We start from the raw sequence: 23,270 nt of genomic DNA, 5'->3' as shown, positions 1-23,270 counted from the left end.
TATTCTTCTCCGACAGCAATCAGGCGTACGGTTCGTTTATATGCCATTAGGTAGCGCAAGCTATTAGGCTTCGGAAAATACTAGATATGAATCAAAAGATTATTATGAAAAAACTGTTTAATAAATTATACATATAAATACGAGTATAATAGATTATGAATTGGAATCGGGTAGTCGATTTTAGCATTCATAGAGAAAGATGACCAAAAGTTCAAGAGGTGGCTGTACATGTTTCTTAAAGGAAAAGAAATAACCAACATACACTTTAACAAGATATTAAAAAAAAATAACTGATATCACAACCAACAAAAAACCAATTTCATTGTAAAAGTGTTAGTGAATCTCCTTACCACAAAAAACAATTGTTTGTCCCAAATCTGAAAAAAATGATATAACAAATACTTAAAAAAATTATTTATAAATTAAGTTTTGCAAAATCTTGAAAAAACTACACAATTTACTCGCCGCCACGGGGTTGTTTCAAAGTATAGCAAGCAACTGGTTTAGAAAGAACACGAAAAAAGACACATACTACTCAATCGTTAAGAGTAAAATCTATTTAGAGTAACATTATTTTATAATTGAAATAGCTCCATAGCGAGTAAATGTTTTAAATTTTTTTCAAGTTTTTGCACGATTTAATTTATTAAATACGTACGTATACTTTTCTCAGAATTTGAAGCAGAGAAAATGGTTTTTTTCTTTTTCTTTTTTTTAGAGAGAAGTTTGAGAGTAGCAAATAGTATTCAGTTTCTTTGTATATAATTTTTTTTTGGGTTCGAGGCAAGCAATCGTTTTTTGAGGGATCTCTTCACATTTTTACGTGTTTTTCGGTGGTTTCTATTATTCACCATTTTTTTTGTATAATTTTTTTCTGTGATAAGAAAAATCACTAACACTTTTACAGTGACATGATTTTTTGGTGGTTGTGATCAGAATTTAAAATAAATTACTAACAAATAAATATTAGAAAACACGATTGTCAAAAAAAAAATCCCTTTCGGCACACCGGAAGTTAGATTTCACCGGTGATGAGTACGGTTTAAAAAAATTTCCACCTTAAAGTTAAGAAAACTTCAAATTCACTCAGTACGACAATGGTTGCATATGAAAAAAAGTTTTACATCTTTAGCATACAAGCCCCATCTTCTTACAATTCCAGCAACATTTTGGTCATCCCTTACCGTAAGGGTTGGTCATATCAAAAATTGTTTCAGACAAATGTTTTAGGTAATGTTTAGAGGACTAACGACCACTTTAAACCGACTCGATACTGTGCCTATTAAAGGAGGTATGATTTTTTGGTCTTTGAAACCCCATTTTTTCCACTTCTTGGGCCAATTGTTGGTGATATCAAAAATGTTTACTTACATACGTTTTAGGCCCTTATCCAAAGAATAGTAGGAACTTTAAACGAATTCGATATTTTACTTACTAAGAAAGTTATAGAGATATTTTGTGTTTTTGTTTTTTGAAAAAGCCCCCCCCCCCATTTCCACCCCTATAGTCCGATTTTGACCGTTAACGAACTCGACTGAGATTTTTGTTCGTTATATCTTATGTATCAATTTTAAAGTGATTGGCGCAAAATTACGGCAGTTATCGTGTCCACAAGAAGTGAAATATTTATATATGTATAAATGTATACACAAACTTTAGAACTGACGGTGATTTTGGGGTCTGGGGGATGTAAAAAGCGAAGATATGTCGAAATTTTCCGGAAGTCGAATCATGGTACCAATTACAATAGCTTTCTTACGAAATCTACCTAAAAATTGCTGATAAACATTGCTGTTTAATATAGGATAACCAAAAGGCGTGCGGGTGAAAATTTTGTATGTAGTTATGTATACAGAATGTTCTTTAAAGATGAGACCAAACTCTAGGAAGTAATTCTACTTAAAGTACCGAAGAAAAAATGTTCAGTGAACATAGGTCCGAAAACGCATATTCTTCTATCTGTCCGCCATGTGTTTTTTAATAAAAAAATTATTTTTCAAAAACGGTTGGAGATAAAGCAATAAAAATTTGTACTTTATTTTAAACTAACATTTTTTAATAGGGGGAAAAATAACAATACTCTAAGTTGACAAATATAAAGGAATTATTAGATTTATCAAATTGTGTTGTATATAAAAATTATGAAGCATTTTTTTGTGAACAAAACGACACCTTGTTCGTAAATATCTGACGACAAACAACAAAGTTGCAAAAAGTAGGTCTAAACCGATATGGCGGCCGTCTTGTTTTTTTTATTAACTCACTTGATAACTAAATCAAATTTTTTGTGATAATAAATCACGATAATTGTAATTTTGTGTCTTTTTTCATGTCCTCCACCTTACGTTCAATTCGATTAAATATTAAATTGTTTTTATTTATAGTTAATACTAGTATTGCAAATTATTAACAAATTAAGTAATACTTTTCTCACAATAATAGATCTAATAATTATGACACAAAATTACAACATCAATTTTCTCCCATAACTCGACTAATTGGTAACCGATTTAAAAAAAATAAAATGCCATTTTGTTCATAATAAAAGGCTTAATATTTTAGTCAATAACATAAATTTTGATAAAACTAATATTTAATGGAGATATAACGGATTGAAAAATAAATATGGCCGCCATTTTATAATTTGCAAAGGTAAAGTCCTAATTTTTTTTAATAATTTTAAAACTTTATTACCAAGACGTTTATTAATGTGACCGTATTTATTACCAAGACCGTATATTAATGCGATTCATCTATCCGAACTTGAGATATAAATTTTTATATAAAAATAATAAAATGGTGGACAGAGGGAGAACGAAGGAGAAATTGCCATTTTTGCTAAGGATATTTTTTGTTTAATTTTACAAGTAGAATCCGAAAAGTATAGCCAGCCTACCATTTTAGAAACGCTCTGTATATATTACATACATACATCCTTTTGCAATTTGACAATGTTAAAATTGTGTTTTTTCGTTAGAGGGATCATGAAACATCAAAATCTACAAAATCCCTATACAAAACTTAAATCCAATTAGAATCCTTTCTCTTAAGTATATATATAAAATGAACCGTTATTATATTTATAACAAATAAATAAATAATTACCTAGTATTACACAAACACAGAATGCTTGGTTTTTTATTTTTAACAATGATATGATAAAATACAATTATTGTAACACTTATAAGACCTTAATGTCTTTGCAAATAAGATAATATATAATAAGTAATTTTTATAATATAAAATAAATTAGAAAGTATTTTGTAAATAAATAAATTTAAATAGAATTGTAAGCTTTATACTACAACAGAAATGCATTAATATTGTTTAGAGAATTTAAAAAAAATTTGTTTAATTTGTGCTTAACTAAATCTGGCTTGTTGTATTTTCATTTTAATTTTGTTAGATTAAACATAAAATACCTATTTATAGTCGCACTCCATTTGTTTAATTTAAGGTAGATTCTTCAATAAGTTACATTTTTTTATTCAAATATTTTTAATGTCTACCTAAATTATGTAAAAACAACAGAAACTTTAAGAAAACATGGTAAAACTACAAAATTTGGAGAGAAGTTTAATTTTGAAAATTATTAAATTCGTGGAAAAACTTAGCTACTGTTTGTTATGTTCATTAAGTCCGATTGAAAGGGCGGAAAAAATTTTACACGGTTCCCTAAAAATATTTTAATCTATATAAAACGTAGTAAAAATGAATAAATCTGAACTAATTTTTTTTTAATCAAAAGTAATTAATAATTAAATCAATCATTATTAATGTACTTATTATTACATTATTCTTAAAATAAATAATTAATGTAATTTAAATTAACGTAAAACATTATAATGATTTATGTAGAAGGACGAATATTCTAATCTGACTTCAACTGAGACGTGGGCAGTAATTATAGCTTTTTAAACGACCTCTATCGGCCAGCGTTATGAGTTGATGACTTATTTCCTTTTGTTAATTTTCATTTTATATTTTTACTATTCTAGTTATACCGCTATTTTTCCACTTTACAGTTATAAACACTAAATAGTTAAATTTTCTTTTTTCATGAAACTGTTCTTTGAATTCTTAGAACCCGTAGTTCCAATATATTTGAAGAAAATACGGAAAAATAAGTGAATCAATATATAAACTATAGTTTTTTTTAAGTCTTTAATTTTACTTACAGGTATTCAAATGTACAAAAAAAACAGCATTATGTAGGCGAAGAGTTTCATGTAACATATATTTTACAAAGAAAGAAAAAATATATAAAAATGTAAAAAATTAATTATTTGAAAATAATCTAATACAGTAAAATCTTTACGAATAATATATTAAATGTATTAAGAATACTTAATGATAATGATGTCATTATATTAATTTTGAACTATAAGAAAGCCAATTTTATCCCGTAAGCTCTACCTGATAAGCCTAATAGCAAATTAGCCTTATTTTCTAGCTGTGAAGAGCAATCCTTGAACGATCTACAAGCAGATCGTGCCTCCGTGAGAATAAACCCTGACATACAGAACCTAAACTCTGGGAAACGGGACCAATGAGATGGATTAGCTACTCAAATTAGGAACAACGGCACGAGACGAACACCTAAATCTAGAGTTCAGCTTACGGTTTATCACCAGGTAGTAGTTACCTATTCTACAATCTTTTCAAAATATTTTTATCCGACCATTACTTTTAGTACTAATTATTTTTCGACATATTTTTACGTTTACTTATCGGATCGTATGTGACTAGTATAATTTTATCTTTTAGATGAAACTATAAGATCCTGTGAGTTTATCCGATCAGGATATCTGTGACTAAGATTGTCGTATAGTTTCTGAATATGCTCAAGCTACCTCCTTATCTAATCACATAAAGGACACATCGGCTTTTAAGGTCGCAGAAATTTCAGTGTGAATCAATGGAGTTCGATCTACGCCTACAATTCGAATGGAGAAGAAGGGATAAAGGATACGAAAAATAAGAAGAAAGTGATGATTAGATAGAATAATATCCATTTAGGAACCGTTGCAGTAGGCAAATAACTCCACCCAAGGACTATTCAAGACACATCTTCAGGTAAAGGGATTCCATAAATACTACAATTCCTCGTCCAGTTTTATTCAGGATTAAAGCAGGACTTCATTGACTAACAGTTTTATGTTGACTGGCTTAAAGATTAGCTGTTAAAAAACAATAAAGAAATGTTCTGGATTCTTAAAGGAACAAACAAACTTAACCATTTTCGGAACTATCCGATCGAGTAAAACTAAAATTATTGATCATTCTCTTTTTACTTCCTTGAACGAAGTAAAGGAATTATTGTGACGCAAAAAATTTCGGTTTTCAGATTTCAAAGGAAATATCCATTTTGACCATCCCTGAATCCATTTTGACTAGTTTTGGCGTGACGTCTGTACGTATGTATGTGTATATGTATGTACGTACGTATTTCACATAACTCAAAAACTATTAGCCGTAGAATTTTGAAATTTTGGATTTAGGACTGTTGTAACATCTAGTTGTGCACCTCCCCTTTTAATTGCAATCGACTGAACCAAAACTGTACAAAAAACTCCAAAATCCAGTTCGGATTTCGGACTTTTTCTTAACTATATTGATAAGGCCTCATTGATAGCTTTTCAATGATATTTCATAAGTGGAACTTATTTTCATTGGTTCCAGAGTTACAGCCAAATAAAAATTTAATTAATGAAATATTTGGATCTTCCAAGGGAATGCACATCGTTTTAAATCAGACTTCATCTGCTTTATAACTTTTTTTTATTTATTTTTTTTTATTGAAATATGTTGATTTAACTCGTGATTGTAAAACATTTTTACAATAAACAATAATTCTATGATAACCATAAAAAAAAATATGAAAAAAATCAGAAGTTATTAGTGAAATAAAATTTTATGTATTTTATGTTGTTGAGCCCTACACTTATCTAGCGGAAAAAATTCAACTAACAACTGTATAATAAATTGTATTGTGTACAAAAACAGTACGTTGTTTACATTACCATTTTATTTACATTTATTATTATTATTTCCACACTTTCACAGCTTTTTCTTTTGCCGATGACATTCCCTAAACTCGGAGTAATTTTAACCAACGAGATTAGGCTTGCTATTGTTGACTAAGTGTCTACCGGGCAACATGCCAAGTGTCAATTAACAAGCTCCTTTGCATTAGCGCGTGGGTCTTCCACTGGATCTTCAGTTTTTCATGACTGTTGTGCAAAGTAGATGGCATTATTACCTCCGCAGTTATAGTTATTGGGATTATATACGTGATTCCGCATTTTCTTAATTTCAAAACGAAACAATCATACGGGAAAAAGAAAGTTAACATGAAGAAATAAATCTCAAAAAAACGACATGAAGAGGAAGAAAACTTTAAAACCAAAGAAAGAATAAAAAGAATACAAAGAAAAAAAAAATGTTGGCAAATAAAAAAAAAAAAAAAATAGGAAGAAAATCTACCAAACAAAGAAAGAATAAAAAGATTAAGAGAAGATGATAAATATAAAGAGGAAGAAAACGTTAATACCAAGGAAAGAATAAAAAGATTAACAGAGGAAGATGAATATAAAGGGAGAGAAAATTTGAAAACTAGAGAACGTGTACACAAATTAACATCAGACGAATTATATCAAACCAAAGAGCGATTAAAAGATTAGCAACAAAAAATAAATAAACGAAATGATAATCAACTCCGACTTAGGGAGCATATTGTCCGACAATATCAGAGGAGTAATGAGCTAAAAGATAAGAAGTTTTTGCACTTTATTAAAGATCGGGCATGTATGCCTCAGTGTACATTTGTTTTTGTGAGGGTCTATTTTTCTGTCACGCTGTAGTAAACTTTAATGTAGATAAAATTAAACGGAAATTCCAGATTAATTAAATAAAATTAAACTTGAAAATCCAAAATTAATACGATTCTAAATTATAATTTTCAATTAATATTAAATAATCAGATGTTTCGCCAAATATGTTTATAATAAACACACATTTTTAAAAATATATAAAAGTTTATCTCACTAATAACTTCTGATTTTTTTCTTTTTCTTTTTAATATTTAATTAATATTTATTAATTAAATTATAGGTTATTATTTAATTATTATTTATTATAAAACTTTTTTTACAATCACGGGTTAATAATTATTAAATCAATATATTTAAATTAAAAAAAAGTTAAAAAATAAATTAAAAAAAACCATAAAAAAGGAGATGAAATCTGATTCAAACCGATGGGCCTTCCCTTGTAAGATCCAAATATTTCATTAATTAAAATTTTATTTGGCCATAACTCTGGAACCTATGAAAATAAGTACCACTTATGAAATATCATTTAAAGCTGTCAATGATGGCTTATTACTGTAGTTAAGAAAAAGTTCAAAATCCAATTTTTTTGGATTTTGGGCTTTTTTGTATCCTTTTGGTTCAGTCGATTGCAATCAAAAGGGGAGGTGCACAACTAGATGTTACAACAGTCCAACAGTCCTAAATCCAAAATTTTTAACATCCTATGACTAATCGTTTTTGAGTTATACGAGATACATATGTGAATACAGACGTCACGCCGAAACGTGTCAAATGGATTCAGGGATGGTCAAAATGGATATTTCCGTTGAAATCTGAAAACCGAAATTTTTTGCGATCATAATACTTCCTTTACTTCATACAAGGAAGTAAAAAAATTACAATGAAATGAGAAAAATGTTGCTACATCCCTATAAAATCGAATGGACAATAGAAGTTATAATACAATGAATATATCTAGTTGGTGGGTTGATAAACACACGAACACGGTTGCCACATTAATTAAATTTTATTCCAATAAAGATGGAGTTTTTTACTCTAATTTTACTCCTTTTGTAGATGGGGACGGGCTATGAAATTTTTGATTATTTCGTACGATTAACTTTTCATTCGTAACAAAACTTACTCGTATGCATAAAATTAATAGGTTAGCTGATTAAACGATAACAAAACTGTGACTAAGGAAATATTATTAACAATGAGTAATAATCATAAATTCAAGTGGAAATTAAAAAAAAAAGAAAAGAGAAAACAACAAAGAATTTCTATATAGATTAATTTTACTCCATTTGAGTAGAAGCACTCTATACTTGTAAAACATTGTTTCTATATAGAAATAATGAACAAAATACTGAACTGTATAATAGGAATGAATGACGTTTTTTCTTAATACTATCTTTTCAGCTATTTGTAAGTGATAAATCTGTTGTTACACTATCTGTGAGTTATAAATGTAATTCACCAGAGATAAAACTTGTGCGAGTCAGAATTATTTTATCTGAAATTACAAGGTATGTTTTTACAGTAAGCTCCTTTTTTTATTTGCCACCTACATACGCGATGCTTAGTCCAGTTATTTCGGTCGTGACTAGTAAGCGGCTGTTAACAACATTAATTTAGTTATTTTGTTATTAGTTGTATGTATTCATCGATTTATCGTGAGTACTACAATTCCTGATCCAGCCTAATAGTAAGTACAAGGAGGAATCGAATTTTAAACTAACGTACATGATGAATGTAGCGGCCGGCCGTCGGTGACAACGGATGATTTGATTGAAAAAGTTGATGAAAATTTTTGAAAAAACCGGCGCTTCACTGTCATAATTGTTTTTGATATTTCTTTTATGAAGTTTTACTGAAACATTAGGCAGTAAAAAATTGCGTGCCGGGTGGGTGCTGAAGATGTTAACCGACACACGCGAGGAAATATCTTGCTGCAGTGAATGAATTTTTGCGGCGTGAGGTGATTGAAAGCGATGAATTTTTTGATCGTATCGTTACCGGAGATGAAACCTGGATTTCTTATTTTAAAAAGAGCGTCGAGACAATAGCGATGCGAAGCAATCGATACGAAGGCGGCATTCATCATCTCCTATACTGAAGAAGTTCAAAAGACAACGTTTGGTAAAAAACCTTATACCTACTATTTTTTACGACAAAAAAGGGTGTCTTGCTTGTCAAATTTAGGGAACTACTGTGAATACTGATACGTATTGCTAAATGTTAAAAAAAATATTAGAAGAACTATAAAAAACAAACGAAATGGAACGCTTTCCCTCGGGATTTTTATTTTGCATGACAATACCCAGGTACACACGGAAAATCAGACCGTTAGGCAACTAGAAAGGTTTAGTTGGAAAATGGTCAATATTTTCGTTGAAAAAATAATGGAAATAATTACCTTCATTTAAATTTAAAGAAAATTTTTTTAAATTGGTTTTTGGAACGTAATCATGTTTCCAATTTATTTCAACAGATTTACTACATTCTGTATCCTAGATTATTCGTTTTATATGATCCAGTCTTGTCATACCTATATAGGTACGACCTACACATCCTTTTTTCAGTAAATCAACTGAACCTGGTGTGCCCTGATTTTAAACTAATTCTAATACGTTAAATTTAATAAAAAACTTTATTTACGTTTTTAAATATGAACTTTTTTTCTGTATTTTGATGTCCTGAATCAGTCTCTTTTCTCAGCAGTTTTCTCAGCATCTTCAGGGACATCTGTATATACAGACAAAGTTCTCCCGGGACTTTCATAACCAATTCTATTCGTGAAAATAATCGAAAAAGTTATATAAACAGATGTCCTAATATGCTTCATTTGTGAGTTACGGCTAGTGAAAGATTCGGCTTGCAAATAAAAAAAATTTAGAAAGATTAGAATTATATGTAGAAACAATACATTTACTAAATTTAATTTGTCAGATAAGTACTTATTTAATGTAAACAAAAACAAATTCTTTTTCGATGATTTGAAAGATTTATAAAAACAACATTTTCTGTTAAAATTCGAATTTTTTAACTTTTGCTTGTTTTATTCAAGTTATCTTACACCATTTTTATTTTCAGAATTAAATTCTTTCAACTTTTGTTTAAGAGTTTTATATGTTTATTGCTGATTTAAAAAAAGTTATTTACGTCGGTTTTTACCCAAATTTATTTGTTTTCATCCCAGATTTTTACTTTCTTTTACAAAATAAAGGAAGTATCGTGATCGCGAAAAATTTCGGTTTTTAGATTTCAACGGAAATATCCATTTTGACCATCCCTGAATCCATATAGTTTCAGCGTGACGTACGTATGTACGTACGCACGTATATATCTTGCACAACTCAAAAACGATTAGCCGTAGAATGTTGAAATTTTGGATTTAGGACTGTCGTAACATCTAGTAGTAGAAAGTTTAAAAAAAGTAGTAGAAAGTTTATACCGCAATTTGGATTTTTGATTTTTACCTAACTGCAGTAATCAGCCCTCATTAAAAGCTTTTCAACGATATATCATAAGTGGTACATATTTTCACTGGTTCCAGAGTTATAGCCAAATAAAACATTAATTAATGAAATATTTGGTAATACAAGGGGAAGGCACATCGGTTTGAATCCGACTTTATTTCCTCTATTGTTTTTTTAACTTTTTTTTATAATTTAAATATATTGTTTTATTAATAACTACTATTAACCTCGAACTGTAAACAGATTTTTTTAACCTTTTTAACTAATTTAAAAAAAATTATTAATTTAAATATATTGATTTATTAATAATTGTTAAGCTCTGATTGTAGAAAAATGTGTGCATATAATTTAATAGGCGTACAAGGAAGTCTATTTTATTAGTTTTTTTTTTTGTTTTAAATCAAAAACCATAAGAAATCACTAATTCTGTCCCTCAACCTTCTAAAAATTTCAGTTTGACCTCATCTTACTAGGGTAGCTGAAATCCGAGCGAAATATTTCACTAGCCGTAACTCGCAAACGAATCATTTTAGGACATATGTTTATATGAACTTTTTCTATTATTTTCATGAGTAGAATATATTATGAAAGTCCTGAGAGAACTTCGTGATTCATTTTGCGTGCGCGCACACACGCGCTCACACACACACACACACACACGCACACACACACACACATATATATATATATATATATATATATATATAATGCTGGTTTTGATGCTACCCCTTCAGATTAATATATATATATATATATTAGGTTTTTTTTTTTTTATCAAATTCTATACTAGTTAAGTTTAGAACTTCCAATATCCAATATATATATATATATATATATATATTTTTTAAAGTTTCTAAAAAAAAATATTTTATTGAAAGTGATTAAAATTAACCAGTTTTTGTATTTTTATTTGTTAAAACGTTTATTGTTCACTATATGGTTGCTATTGAATTAAATAATGGTAAAAATAATATTTATTTATTCTCATATCAACAATAGGTTTACGTCTAATTATAATTAATTTATGATAGATGATAAGTGCCAAACCTGAACTTGATTCGAACTGAGAACCTCCCCGATGAGAGACAGACGTGTTACCATTCCGCCATAGAGTTCAACAGAGTGAAATAATAATAATAATAATAATAATAATAATGCCCTGAGGTAGATAATCCCCACGTCCGGAACACAACATCTATGTTCCACGTCCAGGGCGGCAACAGCTGTACTTTCGTACATTACATATAGCTGGCTAACGGGGTTCTCAGTAAATTCCTCGGTTATGCTTTGATAAGTTTGACCTGGTTCCAACTTCAGGTCACTAAACGGACTGGATTTTTGGCTACCTGCAGGAAATGGAATAACAAACGATTTTGGAAATGGATCATACCACTCTTAGAGCTGGCGGTGTGGCGGCCAGGGTCAATGTTATTGGAGGTGTAACGGAGACCCTTCCGTTGTCCACATGCCCCCTGCGATGGCAAGCATGTAGCAATGGTGCCCATGTATGTCGGGGCATGGGAGCTCTGAAAGCTTCGGTGAGTAGGAGCCTGGAGTCAGTGCAGAGACTGCGCATCCGCTCTCTGCCAGGACATATGCCGGTTCCACCGGAGTACCGGATAGGACCTCCAAGGTTAGTAGCCCTGGAGTGGGGGGTGTACCCCGGCGGCTAGCCTTGCTACAGAAGGGATCCACTGTTCATGAATATTGAACAATCAAACGTGGCAGAGGGTGCACGTAAACACCCTCGTTTAGAAACCTCCGATTCGCCGCAAGCGAAGAGAAAAAAAGTAAAGAATCTGATAGGATAAAGAAAGATGCTGATAGAATCAGTAAAGAATTAAAGAAAAGTCTATTTGGCTGTAGCGCACCTAAGCCAAGATTTTTAATTATTACAAGGGAGAATGGAAACTTTCAAAAAGTTAGTCCATTCCTTATCGCAAGAGAAGTTACAAATTGTGCTGGTGGTCTTGTCAAGGAAATTCGTAAAACTTTTAATGGATTGCATGTCGAAACCATCAACGACATGCAAAGCCAGAAAGTTTTGGCGTTGAAGAAGATCGGTGAATTTGCGGTTTCTGTCCAACCACATAGCACACTGAACTCATCCAGAGGAGTTGTTGTTTGTCGCGATCCTCTTAATTGTACAGAAGAAGAAATTGTACAAGAAATGTCGAGTCAGGGAGTAACTCAATGTCGCAGACTTACTATGAGAAGAAATGGTGAGATTCTTCCTTCGGCCTCTCATGTTTTGACATTCAATAGGCCAAATTTCCTGAAAAGGTACGAGCTGGCAACCATCGGCTTGATGTACGAGCTTTCATCCCGCAGCCGATGAGATGTTTTAAGTGTCAACGATTCGGACACACAGCAGCAAGATGTGAAGCGCAGGAAATATGTATATGTGGAGAGAAAACACATGAGGGTTACCCATGTAAAGACCCTCCAACCTGCGTTAACTGTAAAGGGCATCACAATTGTCGTTCAAGAAACTGCCCTACATATAAATTAGAAACAGCAATTCAGGAAGTTAAAACGCTTCAGAAGGTAAGTTATCCTGAAGCAAAGAAGATTGTTAATAAGCGTACACCACGACCATCGACTTCTTATGCAGAAGCAGCGGCTGCCCCTTCCACATCTAAAATTAATGTGGAGCAGTTGCTTAACACGATGGCACCAAGTCTTGCGACGATGATTGAAAGAATCATTGATTCAAAGATTGAGTCGACTCATCAGAGAAAACAAAGTAAAGATGAGAAGGCTCATCCCCGGACTGACGCCGTTGACATGAGAGACACACCAGCGCTGTTTAAAAAACCAGCTAAATCTGCGATTGTAAAGTCACCAACTTGTGTAAGAATTAAAAATCTTGATTTATCTGACAAAGAGAAACAGATAGCTCCGTCGTGTAGTCACAAATCTAAAGAAATTGTGACAAGAAAACCTGAATCTGCGGAAATGGAGGTTCAAGTTATTATAGAAAAAGCACCAGGCGCAGATGAAATAAAACCTGTACCAATAGAGCCTCCCAAAGCGCAAAGACCAGCTTCGGTGAGAGCATCTATTTCAGCCGGACCCAGTACTGCAGTAGAGATAGAGTCCGGCTCATCCGCCGCGGAGACATCATCGCACATTAATTTAGATTCTTTAGCAAAGATGCTAACAGCGCCGGCGAAAGTTTCATCAACTGACGTCAGCCGAAGAACGTCACTGGCATCCGAAATAGAGGAAGACGATGCCATGTCTGAGGCCTCAGATACGCTGTCATCAGAGGTTGAGGCCGTCAGAAGAATGGAGAAACGTAAAAAAGGATGGCCGAAAGGAAAGCCTAGAAAGTAATTTTATTGGATCAGAAGTTATAAGAAAAGTAAAATTTTGATCATTTTTTTGACACATGAAAATGTGAAATATTGAACCCTTTTTTATTTTTTATTTTTTTTTTTGAAGTGGGATGGGGCTAATGACCAAAGTAGTCGATGCCCCTAGAAACCTCAAAAAAAAAAAAAATAATAATAATTTGTTCGTGATAACTATAAATTAATATGTTCATTTAATTAAGAGTTTTAACAGCAATTTAATCGCTTATAACTTTTTTTATTTAGTACTTTTATAAATCACGACAATTTTTCAAAAAAAAAAATAAATGTAATTAATAAAAGTTAGCCGTTTTTTTTAAAATAAAGTTTAGGTTAAGGACATAAAATAGTCGCTTACAAAGTGTTATGTAAAAGTTTAAACGATGAAAAATAATTTATAAATAACAGTAATAAACAGAAATAATTAATTAAATAGAATTAATTTAACGTTGACAATCATGTAAAGTAAATTATTACGTTCGTGCAACCTAACGTAAAACAAATATATAATAATTAAGTTATATTAGCAAATATTTAACATCAAAGCGGTATTAAGTTTTGCTTTAAAAGATATCAAAATATTTCTTAAGTTTAAAGTTTATTTTTTTTATATGTGATAAGTTTTATCTTTATTTTACTGCGGCATAAAATGTACGTGACAGTTTCTTTTTAAATAAACGGTATTAAAAAGTTATAAAAACTTTCTTATCGTTAATTGCTGACCAGAAGAAAATAGAATGTTTTTGGGTCAGCGATGTGGTGGTATTGATTGTAAGCGAGGGTGAGCCAGCGACAGTGGATCGCGTCAGTAGCGCGTAGTGCTTCGAGCAAGATGCTTCGCATCGTACTGCAGCTGGGACTGGCTATAACCTTGGCCGTAACTTCGACCACGTTTGCGCTCGAAGCCCCCCACATTAATGTTCCTTCAATCGGAAAGTTAGTAGGATCTATAGATTATTCGGCATGGAATAAACAAATAATTTATCAATTTCAAGCGATTCCTTACGCATTACCTCCTAGCGAACATCGAAGATTCAAGGTAGGATTTACACATTTTTCATTAACTCTTATCGATAAGTTTTTTTCTTTGCGATACGATGATGAATGATTCGCAAACAATTTTGTAAACAAGTTAAAAGTAAATTATCTTAATGTTACAGTAATAAACACAAAGATAAATAATAAATGATGAAAATAATCTTTGATAAGGTTTTTTTTTATAAAATAATCACAAATTACGTAAAAACAAATCTCTATTAAAAACAAAGTAGGAAATTTGTGACACTTTTATCTACGCTTGCCTGTAGTAATTTATAATCTATGATTAATAACGTTTAAACTGTTATCTCATGCGAAAAAACACTGAACTTAATAAAAAAAATTGTATATTTTTCTTTTTATTTCTTTCCTCTAAGAAAATACAAATATTTTCTAATAAAATTTGCAGTATTTTTTACTTAAATGTATAATTAAAATTACTCGTAAATTTAGGAAAAATATGGAAAATTAAAATTTTTAATTTTATTTCGCTACCAAATAGTTTTGGGATAATTTGACTTTAAATTTAATCAAAATTTTTATTGTAAAATAAATTGAGTTTAAAATATAATTTTAACCGTTTAACAGGTTTTTAAGCTAGTAATGAAAGAAATTTAGCGGTACTCACGACAAGCATTTGTTTCACGCAGCTCTCTTTTTTTTCTGTTTAGCCTCCGGAACCACCGTAAGGTATTACTTCAGAGGATGGATGAGAATGATATATATGATTGTAAGTGAATTGTAGTCTTGTACAGTCTCAGGTCGACCATTTCTGAGATGTTTGGTTAATTGAAACCGATCTACCAAAAAACACCGGTTCGATCTAGTATTCAAATCCGTATAAAAGTAACTGCCTTTACTAGGATTTGAACCTTAGAACTCTCGACTTCAAAATTAGCAGAAATACGTGAAATCAGTTTTACAAACTAATTATAACGAATTAAAATTACCAGTAACAGTAGTACAGAATTTATTTTAAAAAAATTAAATAAAATAAAAATTATTTTATTTTCTTGTTTTTTTTAAAAACAATTTTCCCTTATATTTTACAGTTTTTTTTCGGGATCAATTATAAATTTTACAGCAGGAAAGAAGCTAGGCTAGATTCATTTTATTTTAATTATATACTGCTATTATTTATGAATTATTCAAATTTTTTTAAATCAGATTATCAGCTTAAAATTATGCCTTCATAACAATTGAGATAGTTCGATGGATTGTATTTATACAGAGATTACTTCTGATAATTTAAATTAAGTAAACATATAATAAATTCGTTTGTACTTTCATATGCGTAAATACATACGCGTAAGAGATTTTAAATAAGCAAAAAGATCTATGGTTAGTATCATTTTTATTCTACTAAAACTAAATAATAAGGGGTATCAGGATAATGAATGAATAATTAATATTTTTTTATAAAAAAAATGTTAATAAATCGAAGCTTTATTGGATTAATTCCTAGGTTTTGTCACCCATCCATTACATGTTACTGAATTTTAAATATCAGTATATTATTTTTTGCAAATAATTTATCCGTTTTAAATAAATAACTTATTTTTGATACATCCAAGCAAACCCGGATGTATACTGCCACTTAATGAAAAAAATTATTTGGCATATTTGAAATAAAATTTCAAATATGCCATAAGCCTTTTAAATGTTAATGACTTAATTATGCAATATTTTAAGAACGAACAAAGTGGTCAGAAGAAAAAAGTGTGTCCAGTTGAGTTTCTTGAGAAAATTACAATTATATTATCAAAATTATACTGTACCTTGGGTATAATTGTTATTAAAAACCATTTAAAAAAGCAACCATTTTCGTGACAAAATTTGGATATCAACCTAAAGCTACTCCCATAACAATTTTAATAACAGTCACAACATGAAAAACAGATAAAGAATCAAAAATTAAAAAAAAATTCTTAAGCTGGATTCTATGAGACAGACTTATTTTAAAATGTCCTCTTGTTAATACTAGAAACAACTGAATTTTCAATTATAAAAAATAAAGTTTAAAAAAATTGATATTTTTTGTACTGGTCTCACTTAGCCGCCTTATAAGATTATTTTTTAAAATAATTATTTAAAAATTCAGTTTGTTGACGTAATGTTACTTAACAAGGCTAAAAGAATTATAGTTTAATAAAAAAAAAAATTGAGTACAGTGATCTTTCCTTGTCCGATGAGGTCGAAAATTGTATAAATATTATCATAAATATGATAAAATATGATATATATGATATCATAAATATTTCAAATATATATATATATATATATATATATTTGAATTATATATATTTGAATTATATATATTTGAATTATATATTTGAATTATCCAAATTTCGAGTTTTTGGTCAACGGGTTTTCAAGATAAGAGGCAAAAAACATTTTAGAAATATTGTTGAAAATCTTCCCCACTTTTAAATCAGATCGACTTAAAGTTTTAGAATTTTAAATAACTTATTTAGTGTTTTCATCGTACCAAAGCTCAATTTTTTAAGACCGCTATATAAAAAGTGAAAAATTAAAAATGGCTAAAACTGCCTGTTCTCCTATTTTAATTTTGCATGTATGTTAATATGGATAATTTAAGAGATTAAAAAAACTGTATAAATTTGATAAATAACAAAAAAAAAAAAAAACATTAAATCAAGAATAAATAGAATTTGTTGTTTGGTTCAATCGGCCCCGATACAATACGGTAGGCTAAGAGTAATTATAACCAAAAGAGTTATGAGAGTGGTACGGTTGTTGTTCGGTCTGCTGACCGGTCGTATGCTGCAGGTAAAACAGTCCATGGAGAATCAGGAATTGGGTGATATACTGTCTTTGCGGCTGGGCGGTGGGGGCGAACTGCGCATACGTGTGCGGGGTGCCGAAGGGATGCGGCACTTAAGACGGCTATTCGTGGTAGTACGGCGGGATTGCGGGTGGACCTGCAGTCGAAGGAGCGCCGGCGAGCTGCATATTCACAACCTAGAGGACTGTGTCCTCTAGGTTGACTGAGGCTGAGGTGGTGGCGGGTGGTTGGACCTGACGCCGATTTTCGCGTGTCTTCACTCCGCCCGGCGATTGTAGCACGCAGAAGGCTACTATCATTACGCTAAACGTGGTGGCCAAACAGTTGATCGCCCGGCGAGTGGGTGCATTGTCGGGTCCGCATGCGTGACTCTGGGGACCGATGCTTCAGGTGTTGGGGCATGGAGCGTATGTCGTTTGGGTCTACGGGTCCTGACCGCACCAAACTGTGCTTCAATTATGGTCAGGAGGGTCGTCCGCAAGCCTAATATCCTGCTTCGCGGAGGTGTGGTGTCTGCGTTACGGAGGGTTGTACGGCCCGGTAGTGGGAGTTTTCCACTTGCTTGCATTTGGATCTTTCGACTGAAGGACAGAGCTGCTAGAGCAACAAGGGGATGAGGGATCGTTTGTGCTTGCACAGATGGATGGCAGTGATGAGGCACAGAGATTCTCTTGCCTTCTTGTAGGGGAGAATGGAAAAGATCGTACTCCCGGCGGGGATGTCCTTTTGGGTGTTTCTGTTAGAGACAAGAAGGCATGAAGACCGAATCCCGGCTCCTGGGGTGGGGAACAGGAACGGCATAGTCGGACCTGGGGAACTCCTGTGGTTAGAGGTAGGCGATAACAAAAGATCTGACCGGTGAGCCTACCTGTTCTGCCGGACGTATTGTCGGTAAATGGGGAGGCTAGTTAGAGTAGATACACACCCCCGGAGTGTGTCGTGCTTCGTTGTGGAATCCGGCCCGGGGGAGGGAAAAAAGAGTTAAGCGTCATTTGTTTACTTTTACTTTAAGTTTAACCGAGTTAAACTATAGATATTTTTAAGATTATTAAATATAATATTTCTTAAAACAATGGAACTTTAAAAATATTTTTTTTGTGTAATTTTTCATCCTTAATAATCCTGAAATTTTATATAATTTACATAAAAAGAAAAAAATATTCCAAAACGTGTTTGTTTCGGAAGGAATTAAAATAATTCTTGATAAATATAAATCTCTTATTTGGGTTTTGTAGCTATTGTAGTGATATGATTTTAATAACTGAATATGAAAGAAAGAAAATTTAAATGAAAATTTATGCCGGTTGATATTTTAAAAATAACAACAAAAACAACGCAAATACAAAAAAAAAACAGTGTAAAAATAAAATTTAATAATATAAAAAAATATTTGTTTCAAATATTTGTTTTATTTGTAATAAAAAATTTTATCACTATAGAATAAGTATTTATTTATGTAAATATAACATTACGTAGGATCATTGACAGTAGGCCTTGAATATGAATAATATCTTTGTACGTTCCACACTTCTTAATAAAGAATACATCAGTACTTAACATACGCTCCGATTAGAATCGTGACTAGTACCAGTTTACGAGTATAAATATATTGTTTTTAAATATATCCATGACGTAATTAATAATATTTATTAATCTTTTTTACAGTGTTTATTTTCTAATTATGTATTCGGTAAACATAAATTTTAACTACCAACTGAAATAATAGAAGTTAAAAACACTTAAATAATGTAAACACGTTGAAGGACTACTGTATAGTACGTGTTAATAACAAAACTGTAACTAATTATAAAAAAAAAAAAAAAAAAAAATACCAAATATTGGCTAATGAATTAGATATAGAGAAAACAAAAAAGACGATTATATGCGCGGGTACATGAGAGAGAGTAAACAAAAATTAAGGTTATCTCGTGTTAATTCTAAGAATTTTTTCTCAGTTAGATGAATAAAATGATATTACATTAATCTCTAAAAATTTACTATTCTGCTGTAGGTCTGATATAAATTTAATTGAAGAAATTAAAATATTGTGAACAGTTAAAAAAATGTATTAAGTTATAGTTAAATAAAGAAATCCATTCTATAATTGAACAACGGAAACGGCTAACTACTTAACCTCGCTTTTCAGAAAACCTTATCTTTATGTGTTCCACGGAACTGATTCAGGACATTTGTTACCCGGATATCCTAAATGGTATAATATTTTTATATTCTTAAAATGTTATGGTGTTTATCTACATTTAATTACTGTAATTAAAAATTTATATAATGTTACTATCATTAAAGATGACCTATCCAGGAAAGATTTATCTACTATCTCAGTTTTAAGATAAGTTTGTTATCTGGGAAAATACAACTATCAGTTGTTATACAGACTATTAACGAGTTTTATATAAATTATTTGCAAACTAGCTGATACTTTTGAGTGAAATAATGATAAATTATAATATAATATATTTTTAAATAATCTGAGATAGTTGATGATTATATTTAAAGATTTCTGTAAAGAAAACTAAAATTACAGCTTTTAAAAGAGTAAATCCAATTAGATCAATGATTAAAATGGATAATACTATTATTACTGATTTCGTGAATTCTTTGTTTTATTTAGGATTTACCTTTTTTTTACTTTCCCAAATACGGCATAAGCGGTTTTCAGTGTATCTTGACGTTTTGACACCTAAGGAACCCAAAAAACCGGATGGAAATTTTCCGGATGTTAATATTCGTATGTACGTGTGTGTGTGTGTGTGTGTGTGTGTGTGTGTGTGTGTGTGTGTGTGTGTGTGCGTGTGTGCGCGCGCGCGTTCGGTGTTGGCTTCTAAATCATCTTATCAACAATTAGCTTAATGAGGAAGTAACCAAACATACTTTTTTTTTAATTACTTAACTCAATCGATCGTTCTCCGAATAAATTTTTATTTCCAACACATTACTCATCAAAGTTATAAATAACCAAAATTTTAACTGTTTAGAAGTTTTATTGTTTTAAAATCTTTTATCACTAATTCATTATTTATTGACCTTGAAAATTTATAGAGCTAGAAAAGGCTAGTTACTGTTGAAATAACTAAGACGAACTATTGAATGTAAAAATAGGAAGAGAAAAGATTACGGAGGTAGAAGAATTTTGTTATTTACGAAGTAGAATTACTAAAGATGGACGAAGCAGGAGCAATATAAAATGCCGAATAGCACAGGCGAAACGAGTCTTCAGTCAGAAATATAATTTGTTTACATCAAAAATTAATTTAAACGTCAGGAAAAGATTTTTGAAAGTATATGTTTGGAGCGTAGCTTTATATGGAAGTGAAACTTGGACGATCGGAGTACCTGAGAAGAAAAGATTAGAAGCTTTTGAAATGTGGTGCTACAGGAGAATATTAAAAATCAGATGGGTGGATAAAGTGACAAATGAAGAGGCGTTGCGGCAAATAGATGAAGAAAGAAGCATTTGGAAAAATATAGTTAAAAAAAAACAGAGTTATAGGCAACACATTAAGGCATCCTGGAATAGTCGCTTTAATATTGGAGGAACAGGTAGAAGGGAAAAATTGTGCAGGCAAGCAACGTTTGGAATATGTAAAACAAATTGTTAGAGATCTGGGATGTAGGGGGTATACTGAAATGAAACAACTAGCACTATATAAGGAATCTTAGAGAGCTGCATCATTACATAAAAATGACTGAAGACAAAAAAATTATTTATTAGAAGAAAACAAATAATCGATTAATAAAAAAGGATGTATTTTTTTTTTCTTCCACAGCGAATATATTTAGAATATTAAAGGGAAAAATATGGTGATCACGTCAAAAAAGTAGTATTTATTTAAGTATTTTGGAATAAGAGAGTCTTGAAACGTCGACTTTTGAAAAAACCCCGACACCCAAAAATTTGGCTGGTCACTATACGGTTTTGTAATAGGTTTATATTACAGCAGTAATAAAGCTATAAGTGAGAAAGTAAAAATTAGCACTGAACAGAGTTGAATGGAAAATTGCATCAAATCAATCAAATAATTGATTCCCAAAAAAAGTTATAATTCTAAATAAGATATAAGATTTCCTTGCTGACCGTAAAAACACAAAAGAACTTCATTGCCTTTAGAAATCTATTGCCTACTTATTAAAATTGTTTTTCTTAAATTCTTGATTTTTATTTTTTAATCTTTGATTCTCTATTGCATAGTATACGATGATATATTTGGATCATGAATTCCTCAACGAAAAACCACTTCCATCTTCACGTTCACCCTGCCATTAAAAGTTAATAACCTTGAAAATATTATGCATGTTTTGAAATTTAATATACATATGTCAGGTTACCGCAACCTTTCCAGCTAAGCACCTAATATGGATATATATTAATAATAAGACGTTTTTTTTAACACTGATTTAGTCTTTCTTACATCTTTATCTAACTGCTCTTTTTTAAATTTGGAAATGTGTAAGTCTATAGAAAACTAACCAAAAATAAATAATACAGACTTAATTTCCAAAACCGTTATAGGTTGTAGTCGACCTGACGAGAGCCACAAGTTACTCCCAAAAATTAAAAAAATCATTTTCAAAAATAACATTCCATACCAAGCTAAACGAAGAAAATGAGAAGCGAAATGGTTTCTCGTCGCGCCAAATATACTGCTGTTTATCAGTATGTTAACCCTCTCGTTTTTTCTGTTTAACCTCCAAAACCATCGTAAGGTATTAAATCAGAGGATGATATGTATGAATGTAAATGAAGTGTAGTCTTGTACAATCTCAGGTCGACCGTTCCTGAGACGTGTGGTTAACTGAATCTCAACCAAAAAAGAACACCGATACCTCTCTCTAGTATTCAAATCCAAATATGTATGTAATAAATCTAAATAGTATTTTAACCGTGCAAAAATTTAAGAGATATTTAGTTACAAAAAAAACATCTTCACCCTATTCAACACAGGGACTGGTTGCATAATAAACACCATTACCTCCAGAGAAAATAATCTCCCTTTCATCTCAAGTGATTCACGTGCAATAAAGTTAACCATTAAAAAAATCTGATATGGACTCCACGTGACCTCCTTGTAGTTCTATTAAATTACATATACACATTTTTAAAAATACATAAAATTTTATTTTTATTTCACTAATAGCTTCTGATTTTTTCCATACTTTTTTTTATGGTTATTATTGAATTATTATTTATTGATATAAAAATCTTTTTACAATCACAGGTTAATTTATAGAAAAAAATTATTCCCGTTTTATAAAATGGGATGCATTAATTTTTTTTACTTTACACTGACTGTTGCAGTTTTTACTTCCTTGTTCAAAGTAAAGGATCTACTGTGATCGTGAAAAATTTCGGTTTACAGATTTCAACGAAAATATCCATTTCGACCATCCCTGAATCCATTTTGACTAGTTTCGACGTGACGTCTGCACGTACGTACGTATGTATTTCGCATAACTCAAAAACGATTAGCCGTAGAATGTTGGAATTTTGGATTTAGGATTGCTGTAACATCTAGTTGTGCACCTCCCTGTTTGATTGCGATCGACTGAACCAAATCCCAAAAAAGCCCAAAATCCAAAAATTCTGGATTTCGGAATTTTTCTTAAATGCATTAATAAGCCCTTATTGAGAGCTATTGAATGATATATCATAAGTGGTGCTTATTTTCATTGTTCCAGAGTTGTAGCCAAATAAAATTTTAATAATTGAAATGTTTTGATTTTACGAGAGAAAGGCACATCCGTTCAAATCTGACTTCAC

At 31.0% G+C, this 23,270-nt stretch overlaps 1 protein-coding gene across 1 annotated transcript in view; it reads left to right on the top strand.

Annotated features, from left to right (window-relative positions):
• Positions 1–14,450: 14,450 nt before the first annotated feature.
• The window catches only part of LOC142318773 (carboxylesterase 4A-like), a 155,885-nt gene continuing 147,065 nt past the window's right edge, over positions 14,451–23,270 (top strand). The window contains exon 1 of the mRNA XM_075355230.1: positions 14,451–14,689. Within this exon, the coding sequence (XP_075211345.1) occupies positions 14,483–14,689 (207 nt within the window). The 5' untranslated portion in view covers positions 14,451–14,482. The remainder of the gene's footprint in view (positions 14,690–23,270) is intronic.

Source organism: Lycorma delicatula, chromosome 2 (genome assembly GCF_047948215.1).
Source record: "Lycorma delicatula isolate Av1 chromosome 2, ASM4794821v1, whole genome shotgun sequence".
Classification (NCBI taxonomy): domain Eukaryota; kingdom Metazoa; phylum Arthropoda; class Insecta; order Hemiptera; family Fulgoridae; genus Lycorma; species Lycorma delicatula.
Note: the sequence above shows the minus strand (reverse complement) of the source record. Positions and strands in the feature narration are given on the sequence as shown.